Genomic DNA, 13,915 nt, shown 5'->3' on the forward strand with positions numbered 1-13,915 from the left:
TGTGTGTGTGTGTGTGTGTGTGTGTGTGTGTTATTATTCAAGATCTCATGGTGGTCAGTGGTCACCCAGCCAACCTTCCCCATTACGGAACGAGCTCAGAGCTCCTAGACCAATCTTCAGGTAGGACTGAGATCTAACCTAACCTAACCACACTCCACATACCTGATAAGCGAGGCCACAACCCCTCAAATTACATCCCGTACCTACTTGCTTCTAGGTGAACATGGGCTACACACTAAGAGGCTTGCCCATTTGCCTTGTCGCACACAGAACTTGAACCTGGGCCTTTTCAGTTGTGAGCTGAGTGTGCTAACCCAAGGCCACCTGTTCTCCAGGCGGCCTTGGCTAACCACTATACTATGCAATGTGCGTATGCGTGTATTTACCTAGTTGTATTGTACAAGGTTCAATCAGGGCTCATAGTGTTGTGTCTCTATGTCTCCATTTATCTGATTTTTCTTTAAAGATATGCACATTATGTGCTGTAACAACTTCATCACTCAATGCATTTCACTTTTCCACCGTTCTAAGTGGAAAACTGTATTTTCCAATATCCTTCACACACTGCCTCATCCTAATCTTCTTTATACGTCCTCTTGGCCTTCTATCTTCTGTCAATTTAGGGTTGCCACCCGTCCCGTAAAATACGGAATCGTCCCATATCTGAGAGTAAAATGTTGCGTCCCGTATTGACTCAATACGGGACGCGGTTTGTTCCGTATTTTCCCGAGTGCCCACTGCACCTCTCTACCTGTTGTAACTTGTGCCCCTCTTGCACGGAAACCGAGTCCCTGACTCTCTGTCGATTGTCGTTACGCCCGTCTACCTCCCTCAGTGCTCACTGAGACGCTGAACATGACTAATTGTTTTCTTGACTACTCCTCTACTGACTACTGACTCCAGAGGCTAATGTGATATGTGAAATCATTTTGTTGGTTTTATTATTTGTTGTATAAGTATTCTATGCATTTTTCAGGAGTTTGGGTCTTTAAAAACAACCGGTTTTTTTCCCGGGCCGCCGGAACGCACGCACGCACTACGCGCCTAGAACGTCCCCGGTAGAGGTGTCCCTTATTTTATTTTGTAAAAGGTGGCAACCCTATCTGTCATCACCATCAATCAGGTCTTTCTTGTCTATCTTTTCCATGCCATTGACTATCTTGTACATTGTTATTAGGTCTCGTTCTCTTCTATCTTGTAAGGTTGGCAGTCCCATTTCCTAAACCTAAGGAAATGGGAACTAAAGGACGTAACATAATTTTATTATGTTAGGTCCTTTAGTTCCAGCACCATCTTTGTAGCAATCTTCTGAATCCATTCTAATCTTTTATCTTTTTTAGAGCTTGGAGACCACACCACAGCTGCATATTCCAGCTTTGAACATATCATGCTTGTGATAATTTTTTTCATCATATCTTTGTCCATGAATTGAAATGCCACTCTTATATTAATCAATATTTTATATGATAATCCAAATATCTTGCTTGTGTTTTTCAGGGTTCAGATTTTCCTGTATAATCACTGCCAGGTTTTTTTTTTTCCTCTTTAATATTCATTACTTGTTCTTCTTCCATCAGATACTTCCATACCGGTCTTCTCTTACTCTTTCCTAGACTCGAACCCGGGCCTCTTGATTGTGAGATGAGCGTGCTAACCACTACACTACACGGTGTGTGTGTGTGTGTGTGTGTGTGTGTGTGTGTGTGTGTGTGTGTAGTGTAGTGGTTAGCACGCCCTGTAAAACTACCTAGTTGTAGTTTTACAGGGTCTGGGCTTTATGCTCGGGTGGCCCCGTCTCCATATCTACACTTATCAAATCTTACTTTAAAAGTATGCACACTCGTTGCACACACTACTTCTCCATTTAAACTGTTCCACGTCTCAATAAATCTTTGCGGGAAATTATATTTTTTTTAACATCTCTCAATCTTCCTTTTCTCAGCTTTTTACTATGCGATCTTGTGCTTCGAATGTCATATTCTTCTCTCAGGATCAGTTTCTCATCCACTTGGTCCATTCCGTTAATCAATTTATAAACTTGTATCAGATCTCTCTCTCTCTCTCTCTCTCTCCAGGGTTGGCAGATCCATAGCCTTTAGTCTCTCCTCATATGTCATCCCTTCATATTCTGGAACCATTCTTGTAGCCATTTTTTGTAGTCTCTCCAACTTCCTTATGTGTTTCTTTTTATGAGGGGTCCACACTACTCCTGCATATTCCAATTATAGTACTTATCAATTTCTTCATCATTTTTTTGTCCATGTAGTGAAATGCTACTCCAATATTCCTTAACAAATTATGTTTCTCTAAAAATTCTATCAATACGGCTTACCGGTTGATTGTTTTCTTCCATCGTCACTCCTAAGTCCTTTTCCTTTTTTACTTTCTCTAGTTCTACTCCATCTCCCATCTTATAGATTCCCACGGGTCGTCTTTCATTCTTTCCCATTTCCATGACGTGGCTTTTGTTCACATTGAATTCCATTTCCCACTATTTATTCCATTCCCAGATCTTATTTAGGTCGTCTTGCAGTATTTCACAATCCTCCTTTTGCTTTATAACTCTACACAGTTTCGTATCATCTGCAAACAGATTTATGTAGCTGTTCACTCCTTCTGGCATGTCGTTAATATAAATGAGGAAAAGTATTGGTGCCAAGACTGACCCCTGTGGCACTCCACTTTCTACTGCTCTCCACTTGGACTTCATATCTTTAACTACCGTCCTTATTTCTCTCCCCCTCAAATAATTTTTTATCCATCTCAATGTGCTTCCTTTTAAGCCACCCTTCTCCTCTAACTTCTATATTAATCTTGCATGTGGCACTTTGTCAAATGCCTTTTTTAAATCCAAATAAATACAGTCAACCCATCCCTCTCTCTCTTGTACTCTTATCAACTATTCTAGAATAGAAACTCAATAAATTAATTACACACGACCGTCTTTTTCTAAAACCAAATTGGCTATTTGATATTAATATTTGTTTGTGTGTGTGTGTGTGTGTGTGTGTGTGTGTGTGTGTGTGTGTATACTATTTTTTTTTTTTTTTTTTTGTAGAATTGTCCATTACAGTAAAAGTCCTGAAATCCGGAAGTCATGGGTGTTCAGGCATTCCGGATTCTAGGATTTTCCGGCTTGTAAGATAGTAAGGCTGAAAGTAAGATTAAAATCTTGAGGGTACTATCTATGTAAACCACACTAAACTAACCCCAACTTGCTATATCTCTTTGTAGTACTGTCATAACATCTTACAGGGATTGCTTCTGCCACCAGTCCACTGTGTACTTCCTCACCACACCACACAAGATTTACGTAGGCTTTTTGTTTTTTCTTGAAGATTTGCCAGAATATGGGGGGTGGCATGGGCCTTTCCAGCCATTATGGCGGCCCATATGTGATGATTGCTCTTTTCCTACTTGTCAACTTGTACTTGTGTAGGTGATTTCACTATTTTACGTAGGCTATTCCACCATCCACATATACTGAGAAGTTTGAGTGATTGTACTGTACTGTACCCCACAATGTGTATACAGTCCACAATACTTATGGTTAGGGTTGTATGTTTTCTCTTTTTCACTGTCTTTGTCTGGAGACCAAGAGGGTTTGCTGAAGCCATGTTAACAGTAGTTTGGCACACACGTGGTCGACTTTGTGATGGTGACAGACGAGACGTGACAGAACGCAATGGTGGACGGCGGTTGGCGGAATGTTAAATCGGCGCATTCGGTGTCGGTGATGACATGTTCGGTTTCGGCTATTATTGTTATATATTTATTACTATTATTTCTTACTTTTTACATATTTAACTCAGCCTTTCAAATTTTCCAGATTATAAGGTTCCGTATTTAAGGACTTTTACTGTACTATGTTTTACAAGTATATCAGTAAATAATAGTTATACAATACTACTACAAATGTTAGAACACAGAAAAAATGGAGTATGTATATGAGACAGTTAAATTTCAAAGACAAGTAACTATAATAAGCCTTAAAATACAGTACACTGTACGTGGCCTCAAAGTCTTGGAAATTAGCAAATAAAAAAAATTCTGCAGCTGTTTGGCTGGCTTTATGCATCCCCCTAATATACCTCACACAAATTTTAAAGAAATCAAGGCCCACGTCTGAGCCATTGAGTTATTTTAAGTTTGCTTTGTCCTAATCAAATATTTCAGAGATCTTATCCCATTTTGATTATGTATGGTCCTGTTAGACAGCTAGACAATAAAAAATTATCACTGTCACACCTGGAAGGCAAAATCAAGTGAGGTAAAAAGAACTACATCAATAAATAAATATAACTTTTATATCACAACTTTGGCTTGTTGTCATAAAGGCAAATTTTCCATCATTTACAGAAGCACACTATTCTGTCTTATAATAGCACAGGAAACCTAATTCAAATTTAGAATTCTATATTTAAGTTCATGAGAAAAATCTGTGATATCAGTATTACTTTATTCCACTACCACCTTTTTCCCTGCATGGTAAAAGCTTATGTAGTACATGACAGCAAAGATAATTGTTCTTTTTCTTACTTTTAAGTTACCAGTACAAGGGCTTTAATTCCAATCTTGAAGTGCAAATTCTATCTCCAATATCTCAGTTAATTGCTTACATTATCCATTATTTTAACAGAATAATGGCAAAGTATAATCAATAATTTTCTTTTCTTTTTTTTTTCTTCATATCACTAAAGCCCCATGTAAACATGCAATAAACATTTTCATAGCATAACAGTGATGACAAATCCCTAATGCAAATTTCAACATCTCATGCAAATTTCAACAAGAATCCTATCCATCCTTTGTAGCACATCTACTACCTTTCACTGTCATGTACCTTAGCAGCACGGAGGAGACTTGTATGAAAATACAGTACATGTTCAGTAATGCAAAACATTGAGCACGGATATAGACGTGTAGTGTGTTCTGACAAAAATAAATAAATAAATAAATACTGAAAAAATTTGAAATAATCTCTTCATTCCACATGGAGATTACTATAAGGTACAAATGAAGGAGTGCAAGTACATTATTCATTCAATGTCAGCCAATTAGATAAGTTAAAGCTTTTGAAAATGTTGTTTCAGAAGATTTTACATTCAATGATCATAACACTTGCATAGACTGTGGATAACAATTTACACTGGTATTTCTCTTCAGTAACATGATAGTGGGATATAACACAGAAGAAGAGCAGCAAAGTGGGATACAACACAGAAGAAGAGCAGCAAACACACAACAAACTGTCAAGTAATGATAAAAGTTTTAATGTTTTAATACTTAACTTTCCATTAGTTCTTGATTTCTGTTTAATACATTTGATATACTATCTATTGGTTATAAGAGGTTAATGACAAAGTAAACATCTGTATATTGTAAATGAGTCATCCAGTCTTTCTCACCATAACTCATTCTTGTAGCTCTCTCTATCTTCTTGGTCTCCTTTTCCCTTACATCACTTTCATTTTGTCTGAGTATACTGAGACCAATAAGTGCCTCAACTGGGTTAAATAAATACTTTTCAGTTATGTTAGTGATCAGTTTTCTTTGTTAATTTACATTTCAATAATAAAGTAAAGTATATTCTCATAAAACCAGTTTCAATCAAACTCAAGATTAAATAATCCTGTCTATTTTGAAATATATTACGAGAAATTTCCAATAATGAACATCTAGAGCCTCCACTTTGAAAGATTCCAAAATCTTGTTCCTCTGGTCATATAATCTCATGAAAGTCTGAATCCTAGAATATATTTGATCTCTAATCATCCAGCATTGAGTCTAACCAATCTTCCAAGTTTTCAGCTTCTGTTTCACTGACCAATAAAACAGGTTTGCTCTTTTCTTCTGGAGCATCTAAATCTACTGTTGGGCCCTTATTATCTTCATCCTGTGTTGATGAATCATCTACTTTCACATTTAGGATGTCCTTCACATCAAGTGGAGTGGAAGAAGTCTTCACTTTGGACACATCAGATTCACTTGGTTTGTTAGTAATCTTGGAGCTTTTCTTTGGAAGACCAAAATCAAACTGTATGGAGCCTTTGTCTTTGCTTTGAGTGCTTGACTTATTTTCTGGTTCAGTCATTGCTTGTTTCCTTCCTTTTCTTCTTTGTGGAAGGCTTTTTTCAACAGCAGGCTCCTTTGCTGAACTGGGCTCTTTGATATATGGCTTGTCAACTGGACTGGGCTCTTGAATATCAGGCTGCTTCATTAGACTAGACTCTTTGACACATGGCTGCTTCACTGGATTGGGCTCTTTAATAGCAGGCTGTTTTACTGGACTAGGCTCTCTGACAAATGGCTGATCAATTGGACTGGGCTCTTTGACACAAGGCTGCTTCACTGGACTAGGCTCTTTAACACAAGGTTGCTTCACTGCACTAGGCTCTTTAACACAAGGTTGCTTAACTGGACTAGGCTCTTTAACACAAGGCTGCTTCAATGGACTGGGCTCTTTAACACAAGGCTGCTTCACTGGACTGGGCTCTTTGATACAAGGCTGCTTCACTGGACTGGGCTCTTTGATACAAGGCTGTTTCACTGGTGGGAGTATCTTTTGTGGACTAGATTGTCTCAAGGGACTCGGTTGCTTTACAGGACTAGGTTGCCTCTCTGCTATTGGTTCTTGTATAAATGCTGCAAGATCAACATCCTCAGGCACTTGGTCAAAGTCTTTGGATAATGACATAGCAACATCTACAGCACTTCTTGTGGTATGATTGTCTGGTTCCTCACTTGCAAGATCTAGAGGCTCATTGTCACTGATTTTTAAACTTTGGATAATTTTCTGATTTACATCAAGACACTCATTATAGTTCTTGCTGTTTGGATGATAAAGTTTCTTGTTATCTTCAGCTAGATGAGTATAATATTCCAAAATAGACTCCTGAAATAAATAGAAAAAAAAAAAGGAAAATATCAGTAGTTCTGAAATAAGGGAAAATAAAAAAAACATTATCTTTTACATAATAGAACAATTGCAGAGACTCCTGAAATAAAAAGGGATTAAACTTAAGTGATATTCTCTGTAATCAACTGCTACTGAACCAAAAGACTTTTTTTTTTTTCGTTTTTCTTTTATGTTAAGACCTATAGCGCCTGTAGGCACACGTGAAGTGTGTAGGAAGCGCTGTTCAGCTTCCGCCTATTAGTGGCGCAGGCAATTTATTTATAGTGGTACCCATATTAGGGCTCATATCACCACCCAATTTCATCTTGGGTGTAAGGCAATTACACCTCCACATGGAACCTGGGTATCAAGGTGACATGTAGGTAACTTTAAACAACTCGACACATGACATAGCTTCAAAGCAATATGTGGTGGGATTCGAACTTACGCATGGACGTCTGCCTGATCCTACGCTTACCACCTTATCCACTACGCCACCGCCTCCCATATGTACAAATATACAGGTAACTCTCGATTTACACAATAGATGCGTTCCAAGAGACATCGTGTATATAAAAATTCGCGTAAAACAAACTTGTAATTCTCCTAAGAAACAACAGATGCGGGATGTGGTCTAAAAAAAATTTGTACAAAATACTCTATTTATTTGGCTAAATTAATGTTTTTGTTATTTACCGTTCTAAATACTAGAAGTGTATTTAAAGTAAAGGGAAAAGTAAGAAATAATAAGAGAAAGCAAAAAATCATAAGATAAAACAACAAAACAAAGAATACATAAACACAACACTCACTGCGTCATTGCCTTCACCACTCATACCACAATCAGTCACCATCTTCCTCTAAGCTTTTTCACTTTATCAAAAATCCACTTATCAAAAATAACCCCACAGTATGAAAGCAAACACTAGTAAAAAAAAATAAACGCAGGACGCCAATGTTTTCACCCCTCACAAGCACTCACTGTCGCTGTCCACTCTCTGGCGCGCAGTTTGAAATTGCGTCTGATGCTCAGTTTGAAAATGCGGTTGGGCCAAAACGCATATAAGCAAACCGATCACGCAAATTTAATTAATTGTAATATTTTTTCGGTCGCGCATTACCAAAAATGCATAAATTAAACACGTGTAAATCAAGAGTTACCTGTGTGCTAAAATACAGCAAAGCTAGGTACCACAAACAAATATTAACTTTTGTAGATCCATTTTCACAAACTCGAATACTGGGATGCACGATGAGAAATCTGTAAATTTTTTGTATGTATTAGCATTTCTTTGAAGTCAAATACAAATCACTTATATCTCTTTCATTAACACAGCATGAAATAATTTTACTCTATGTAGATTCCACTAGAAAATTATATTTGCTTTAGGAAAACATTTAGAATTATTTTAATCAGTTTTAAGAACTCTATTTTGACTAATAATAATTTATAAATAATCTTTTTATACTTTAAGTAAGAACATTTTTTTTAGTAAAATATATTCTGTACATCACTATCATTACACATTATTACGTACTGTTTTTATTGCAAAAAAGTGTAACCTAGCGACAATTTCTATATACAGGCAAGCCCCGCTTAACAAAGGGGTTATGTTCCTTAAAAACCCTTCGTTAAGCGAAACTTTGTTAAGCGGACCGATTATAACAAGTTTAACCCCTGACTTGACTTTCATTGAGAGTAAACAAAGAGAGAGTGCATCATAGTACAGTGAAAGGTTTAATGAAAGTAAAAATTATGAAGTTAAACATTTAGGCAGTTTAATTTAAGACTAAGTCATTATAATGTACATTAATGTATGTATGTAAGTAACTTCATAATGTTCATGATCTTAAATTTATGAAGGGAGGGAGAGTGAAACGGGAAAGACACTAACTGGCAGCCTGTAGAATGTAAACAAAGGGCGCATCATTGTATCACATACAAAACTTATGTACCACATTTCCACAAGGCTTCCCATTTTATCCATTGTAGAGTCATGAGTTCAGGTGGTTCTTTTAGCTTGCAAGGAAGATACGGTCTCACCAACCTTCTTAACAGAGTCTACTGACTTGAAAATAGTAAAGACAGTAGATGGAGTCAAGATGGTGACAAGCAATGCTATTAGTTTTCTCGCCTCTCTCGTGTCTGTGAATAATATCCAGCTTCACTTCGAGAGCAAGACTTCCTGGTCTTCTTAGCAACGCTAGGCGACATTGCAGGGCGTTTTGGTTGAGCGAGGGTTGAACAGGGGGAGTGAGTAGTGCGCGTGTTGTCCACGAGAGGCGCTGGTGTATTCAAAAGCCTGTCGGCTTGCATGATATGGCAGGTCTTTCAAACTTGGAAAAAATTACCTGGATAAAACTTTGTTAAAGTGAGTTTAGTGTTCGTTAAACCAGCACATAGTAGCAAAATGAAACCTTCGTTGTAGTGAAATTTTGTTGTGTGAACCTTCGTTAACCCCTAAAGGGCCGGAGGCGGCTATAGCCGCTTTTCCACGGAAGGGCCGGGGGCGGTTATAGCCGCTTTGCTTTTTTCGCGCTAAATTTACTTACTTTTCGATAATTTTCGATGACCATTCATTGCCAACACTGCCAGAGATATGTTTAGGCTACTGCTTCAGAATCTTGCCCGCTCTCACGATGGACAGGCGTACTGACACGGATTCTGACGCGTCCGATTTCATGCCAGACCCTGCCGAGCCCAGCACCTCAACGCCTAGACATATTCCCGCCCAAGCTCGACCACGTGCTTCACTTCTTAGCGACAGCAGAATACTACGGAACTCAATAGAACTGTCTCCTCGTACTTATCAAGTGATCCCGAGGAACTTGAACTAAGTGACGTGAGCATAGAGAATGAAGGTAGTGAAGATACAGATACAAGTACAAATGATTCTGATTTTGCTCAATCAACACCTGAAGCAGCTTCAGAAGAACCTGCACGTCCTTTTACATCTACTGTGAGGACAGTCGCTGTTGATGATTACATAGAGAAAGCTTAGAGTATTGACTATATATAAGAATTAGAGCATGGGGGGCATCCGTTTTCATTACGCACTAGTCAAGGCCACACAAGCGAAACGAACGCAGAGCGGGCAAGAGCCTCGCTAACTCCAAAAGTCTCTCCTCTTCAACTCAATATTTCTCCAAAACCACAGCACATAGAAACGTTTTCATGCAATAATTAAAAAGAAGAAGAGTTGATGATGACTATGACGACAAAGTAATTTGTTATTGCATTGTAGTTCAGCAGAATCAAGTGTGTGAATATAGGCTATTTTCGGTGTTTGGTGCTGAGGTGCCGGTCCTGTGGATGTTGTAGATGACCACCCAGGCCAGCCCTTTAGGGGTTAAGCGGTGGTTGCCAGTATATACAACTAATTCCTCAACACTTTTATAACCACTTTTCATCAAGTCTGATGAAATATCAATAAAAAAGTAAGAGAAAATATTAGGAAGAAAAGAGTAAAGTACATGACATTGTATATCCTTAAAAATAAAAATATAAAATTATCAACTATATAAATGTGTCATTAGGAAAAGGAGAAACATGTAAGATCCTTCAGGCATAAGGTGACAGTAAAACTAAAACAAAGAACTTACTGGAAGTGATTCCTCAGGCATATTAAGTTGAGTATAAAGTGGCAGGGTATTAATGGCAGATACCAAATCTGCAATGTGCAACACTCCCAAGCCATGTGATGCAAGGATGCTTGATTCATTTTCCTCCCAATTAGATTCTCCCTTCAACTGCAGGTATCCTCCGCCTGAAGTAGCTGTAAAGTATATCAATATATGACACAGTATGAAGGACATGCCTTAGTAAATATAGCACATGTTAAGAGTACAAAATATTTAATTTGAGTGAGACATCCAGTTTAGGTAAGAATGTGGAAAGGATGTGAAGGATGTGTTGTATTCCTTGGTTCTTTAATTACAGAGTTGTAAGCCTGGTAAAGATAGAAATCAGAACCAAATACTGTTTGCAGATGATGCAGCACTTTTAGATGGTTCAGAGGAGATATTGGGACAATAGATTAAAGAGACTACAAAGATGTGTAAAACGGAGAAATTGGGAATGAGAGAGAGAGAGAGAGAGAGAGAGAGAGAGAGAGAGAGAGAGAGAGAGAGAGAGAGAGAGAGAGAGAGAGAGAGAGAGAGAGAGAGAGAGAGAGAGAGAGAGAGAGAGAGAGAGAGAGAGAGAGAGAGAGAGAGAGAGAGAGATTCAGTAAAAAAATCAGTAAAAAATTATATCTATAGGTATTCCTTATTTTCCATCATAGGGTTTATACAATTCATATACCTCCTTATTGCTTACCTTGTTGTTCCAACACTTGAGAAAAGTCCTCCCCTAGAAGATAATCTTCACCTTCTTCAATATCATCAGTAGAAATTTCCTCATAGCGAGACCAATTACTCAAAACTCCAGGACGATGATATTTTTGAGGCTCTGCTACCTCCTTGTCTGGCATAATTGTAACTGTGAGTATAAAATTTAAATAAAATTAAATTTTCATCCAAATATTTTAAAATTTAAGTAATAAACAGAATTATCTGTTTGCAACAATCCCTGCACATGCATTATTGTAATTTCTTGCATACACATCAAGAGAAAAGATGATATATATATATATATATATATATATATATATATATATATATATATATATATATATATATATATATATATATATATACCACTATGCAGCCAACTTTACACACCATCCAGACAAGAGTCCTGTCCCATGTGGCCCTATTCCTAGCAGATTTCCCTATTACCAAATTATCAAGCACCCTGTTATATAGTTGAAACTCAAGAACTTATTTCAAATACATAACATCAACACAACATAATTACGATACATGATATCTTATAAGGTAAGACAACCACAATCTTTATACAAGTCTGATTATTGTAACTTTTATTCTAGCATGACTTTTGCACTTCTTAATAAGATATCTTTCTTCTTGTTAAATAGCTAAGCATTTCAGTCCATGGTATAAGATTGTTCACATAAAAGTATGTTATGGTATATGTTGTCTTCTGAATTTCAACTGGGTGCAGAGGAAAAACTATATGTACCAAATAATATAATAACAAGATGCAATCTTTGTTGTTGTCTTAAGTTTCTACTTCCACTTCATAAGAATTTTGCTGTCCATTTGTTAATATTGTGTAGAACAGAGTTAAAAAGTTTCTGATAGAACAGATCTGGCTGAGAAGAGGAGGACAGTGTTACTGGAGGAACTCATATACGTACATGTTTAGTATACAACCAATGTTTTAGTGACATGATTCTGAATGGAATTATGTTTGTTATACACAAATAAAACAGGATTAATTTTCATAGTGAAAAGTTTCTCCAATTAAGATAGATGGAAAGAATGATACATTAGTCTGTATGATGCTAAAACATCAAAAGATTTATTTGGTGTCAGAATGGGATCTGTGACTGCTTCCTGGTGCAGGGATAAACCATTTGTTTAGTTTTCATCTTATATCATGCACTCAATATCAGCAAATGGCTGGTTGAGTGCTTTCTTACCTGATTCATATTCCTTTGGCTCAGCATATACCACACCTGAAGAAGCTTGTCTAGGAGGCCTACCAGATGCAGGTTTCTCTGGTTCGGGCTCTCTGTTACTTGCCCCGACTGGATTTTGGGTACCTGAGAAAAAAAAGTATCTTAATGAATTCCATCACATCACATAACTCTCACTCTCCTCAACTACCTGTGAGAAGCAGCATGCCTAATGAGAGATTCAAAGAGTTACCTACTGTAAGTCTTCTCAAGATAATCTGGACATAAAGACAAGTGTAATCTCTACTTCTTTGCCTATTGTAATCAAACTTTATGTATTTCAGAGGTTTGCTTCAGTATCAAATTGTGCATCTAATTAAAGAGTAAAGACAGACCATGCAGTGAAATGTGAGATCTGTCCAGCTTCTTTACTGTTTACTTAAAAATTAAATATAGGATATATATGTCTTTGCTCTATCACTTTTCAAATTTTCATTGATTATGATCATGCAATTATAGACCACAGGCAACCCCCGTTTAATAAAGGTTCACACAACGAAATTTTGCTACAACGAAGGTTTTGTTTTACTACCATCTGCTCGTTTAACGAATGTCAAACTCGCTTCAACAAAATTTTATCCAGGTAATTTTTTCCAAGTTTGAAAGCCCCGCTGTATCACACAAGCCGACAGGCTTTTGAACACACCAGCGCCTCTCGTGGACAAAACGCGCACCACTCACTCCCCTAGTTCAAAACAATAACAGCATCAGCAGCAGCTCGTCTTCCCTCACTCTACATGCCACCAAAATGCCTTACAATGTCGCCTAGCATTGCTAAGAAGACCAGGAAGTCTCTTACTCTCGAAGTGAAGCTAGATATTATTCACAGACACGAGAGGTGAGAAAACTAATAGCATTGCTTTCCACCATGGCTTGACTCCATCTACTGTCTACCATTTACAAGTCAGCAGACTCTATTAAGAAGGCTGGTGAGATCATATCTTCCTTGCAAGCTAAAAGAACCACCTGAACTCGTGACTCTGCAATGGATAAAATGGAAAGCTTTGTGGAAATGTGATACATTTCATTTGTATGCGGTACAATGATGCATCCTTTGTTTACATTCTACAGATTGCCAGCTAACGTATTTCCCACTCCACTCTCCCTCCCTTCATAAATTTAAGATCATCAACATTATAAAGTTACTTACATACATACATTAGTGTACATTATAATGACTTAGTCTTAAATTAAACTGCTTAAATGTTTAACTTCATAATTTTTACTTTCATTAAACCTTTTACTGTACTATGATGCACACTCGATTTGTTTACTCTCAATGGAAGCTCTAGTCAGGGGTCAAACTTGTTATAATTGGTTCGCTTAACAAAGGATTTTTTAGGAACGTAACCCCTTCGTTAAGCAGGGGTTGCCTGTATATCTGTTGACTATGCTAAGGTCAATGACTTTAGCTCTATGCATGATGATACCAATG

The 13,915-nt window shown here is 37.4% G+C and overlaps 1 protein-coding gene across 4 annotated transcripts in view; it reads right to left on the reverse strand.

The window, feature by feature from the left end:
- Window positions 1-4,289: 4,289 nt before the first annotated feature.
- LOC123504223 (protein piccolo-like) overlaps window positions 4,290-13,915 on the reverse strand; it is a 12,673-nt gene continuing 3,047 nt past the window's right edge. For all 4 annotated transcript variants that reach the window (XM_045254574.1, XM_045254575.1, XM_045254576.1 and 1 more), the window contains exons 3-6: window positions 12,445-12,567; window positions 11,217-11,378; window positions 10,502-10,674; window positions 4,290-6,895 (exon numbers count right to left, since the gene is read on the reverse strand). In XM_045254574.1, coding sequence (XP_045110509.1) covers window positions 5,768-6,895; window positions 10,502-10,674; window positions 11,217-11,378; window positions 12,445-12,567 — 1,586 coding nt within the window. In that variant the 3' untranslated portion in view covers window positions 4,290-5,767. The remainder of the gene's footprint in view (window positions 6,896-10,501; window positions 10,675-11,216; window positions 11,379-12,444; window positions 12,568-13,915) is intronic.

Source organism: Portunus trituberculatus, chromosome 15, assembly GCF_017591435.1.
Source record: "Portunus trituberculatus isolate SZX2019 chromosome 15, ASM1759143v1, whole genome shotgun sequence".
NCBI lineage: Eukaryota > Metazoa > Arthropoda > Malacostraca > Decapoda > Portunidae > Portunus > Portunus trituberculatus.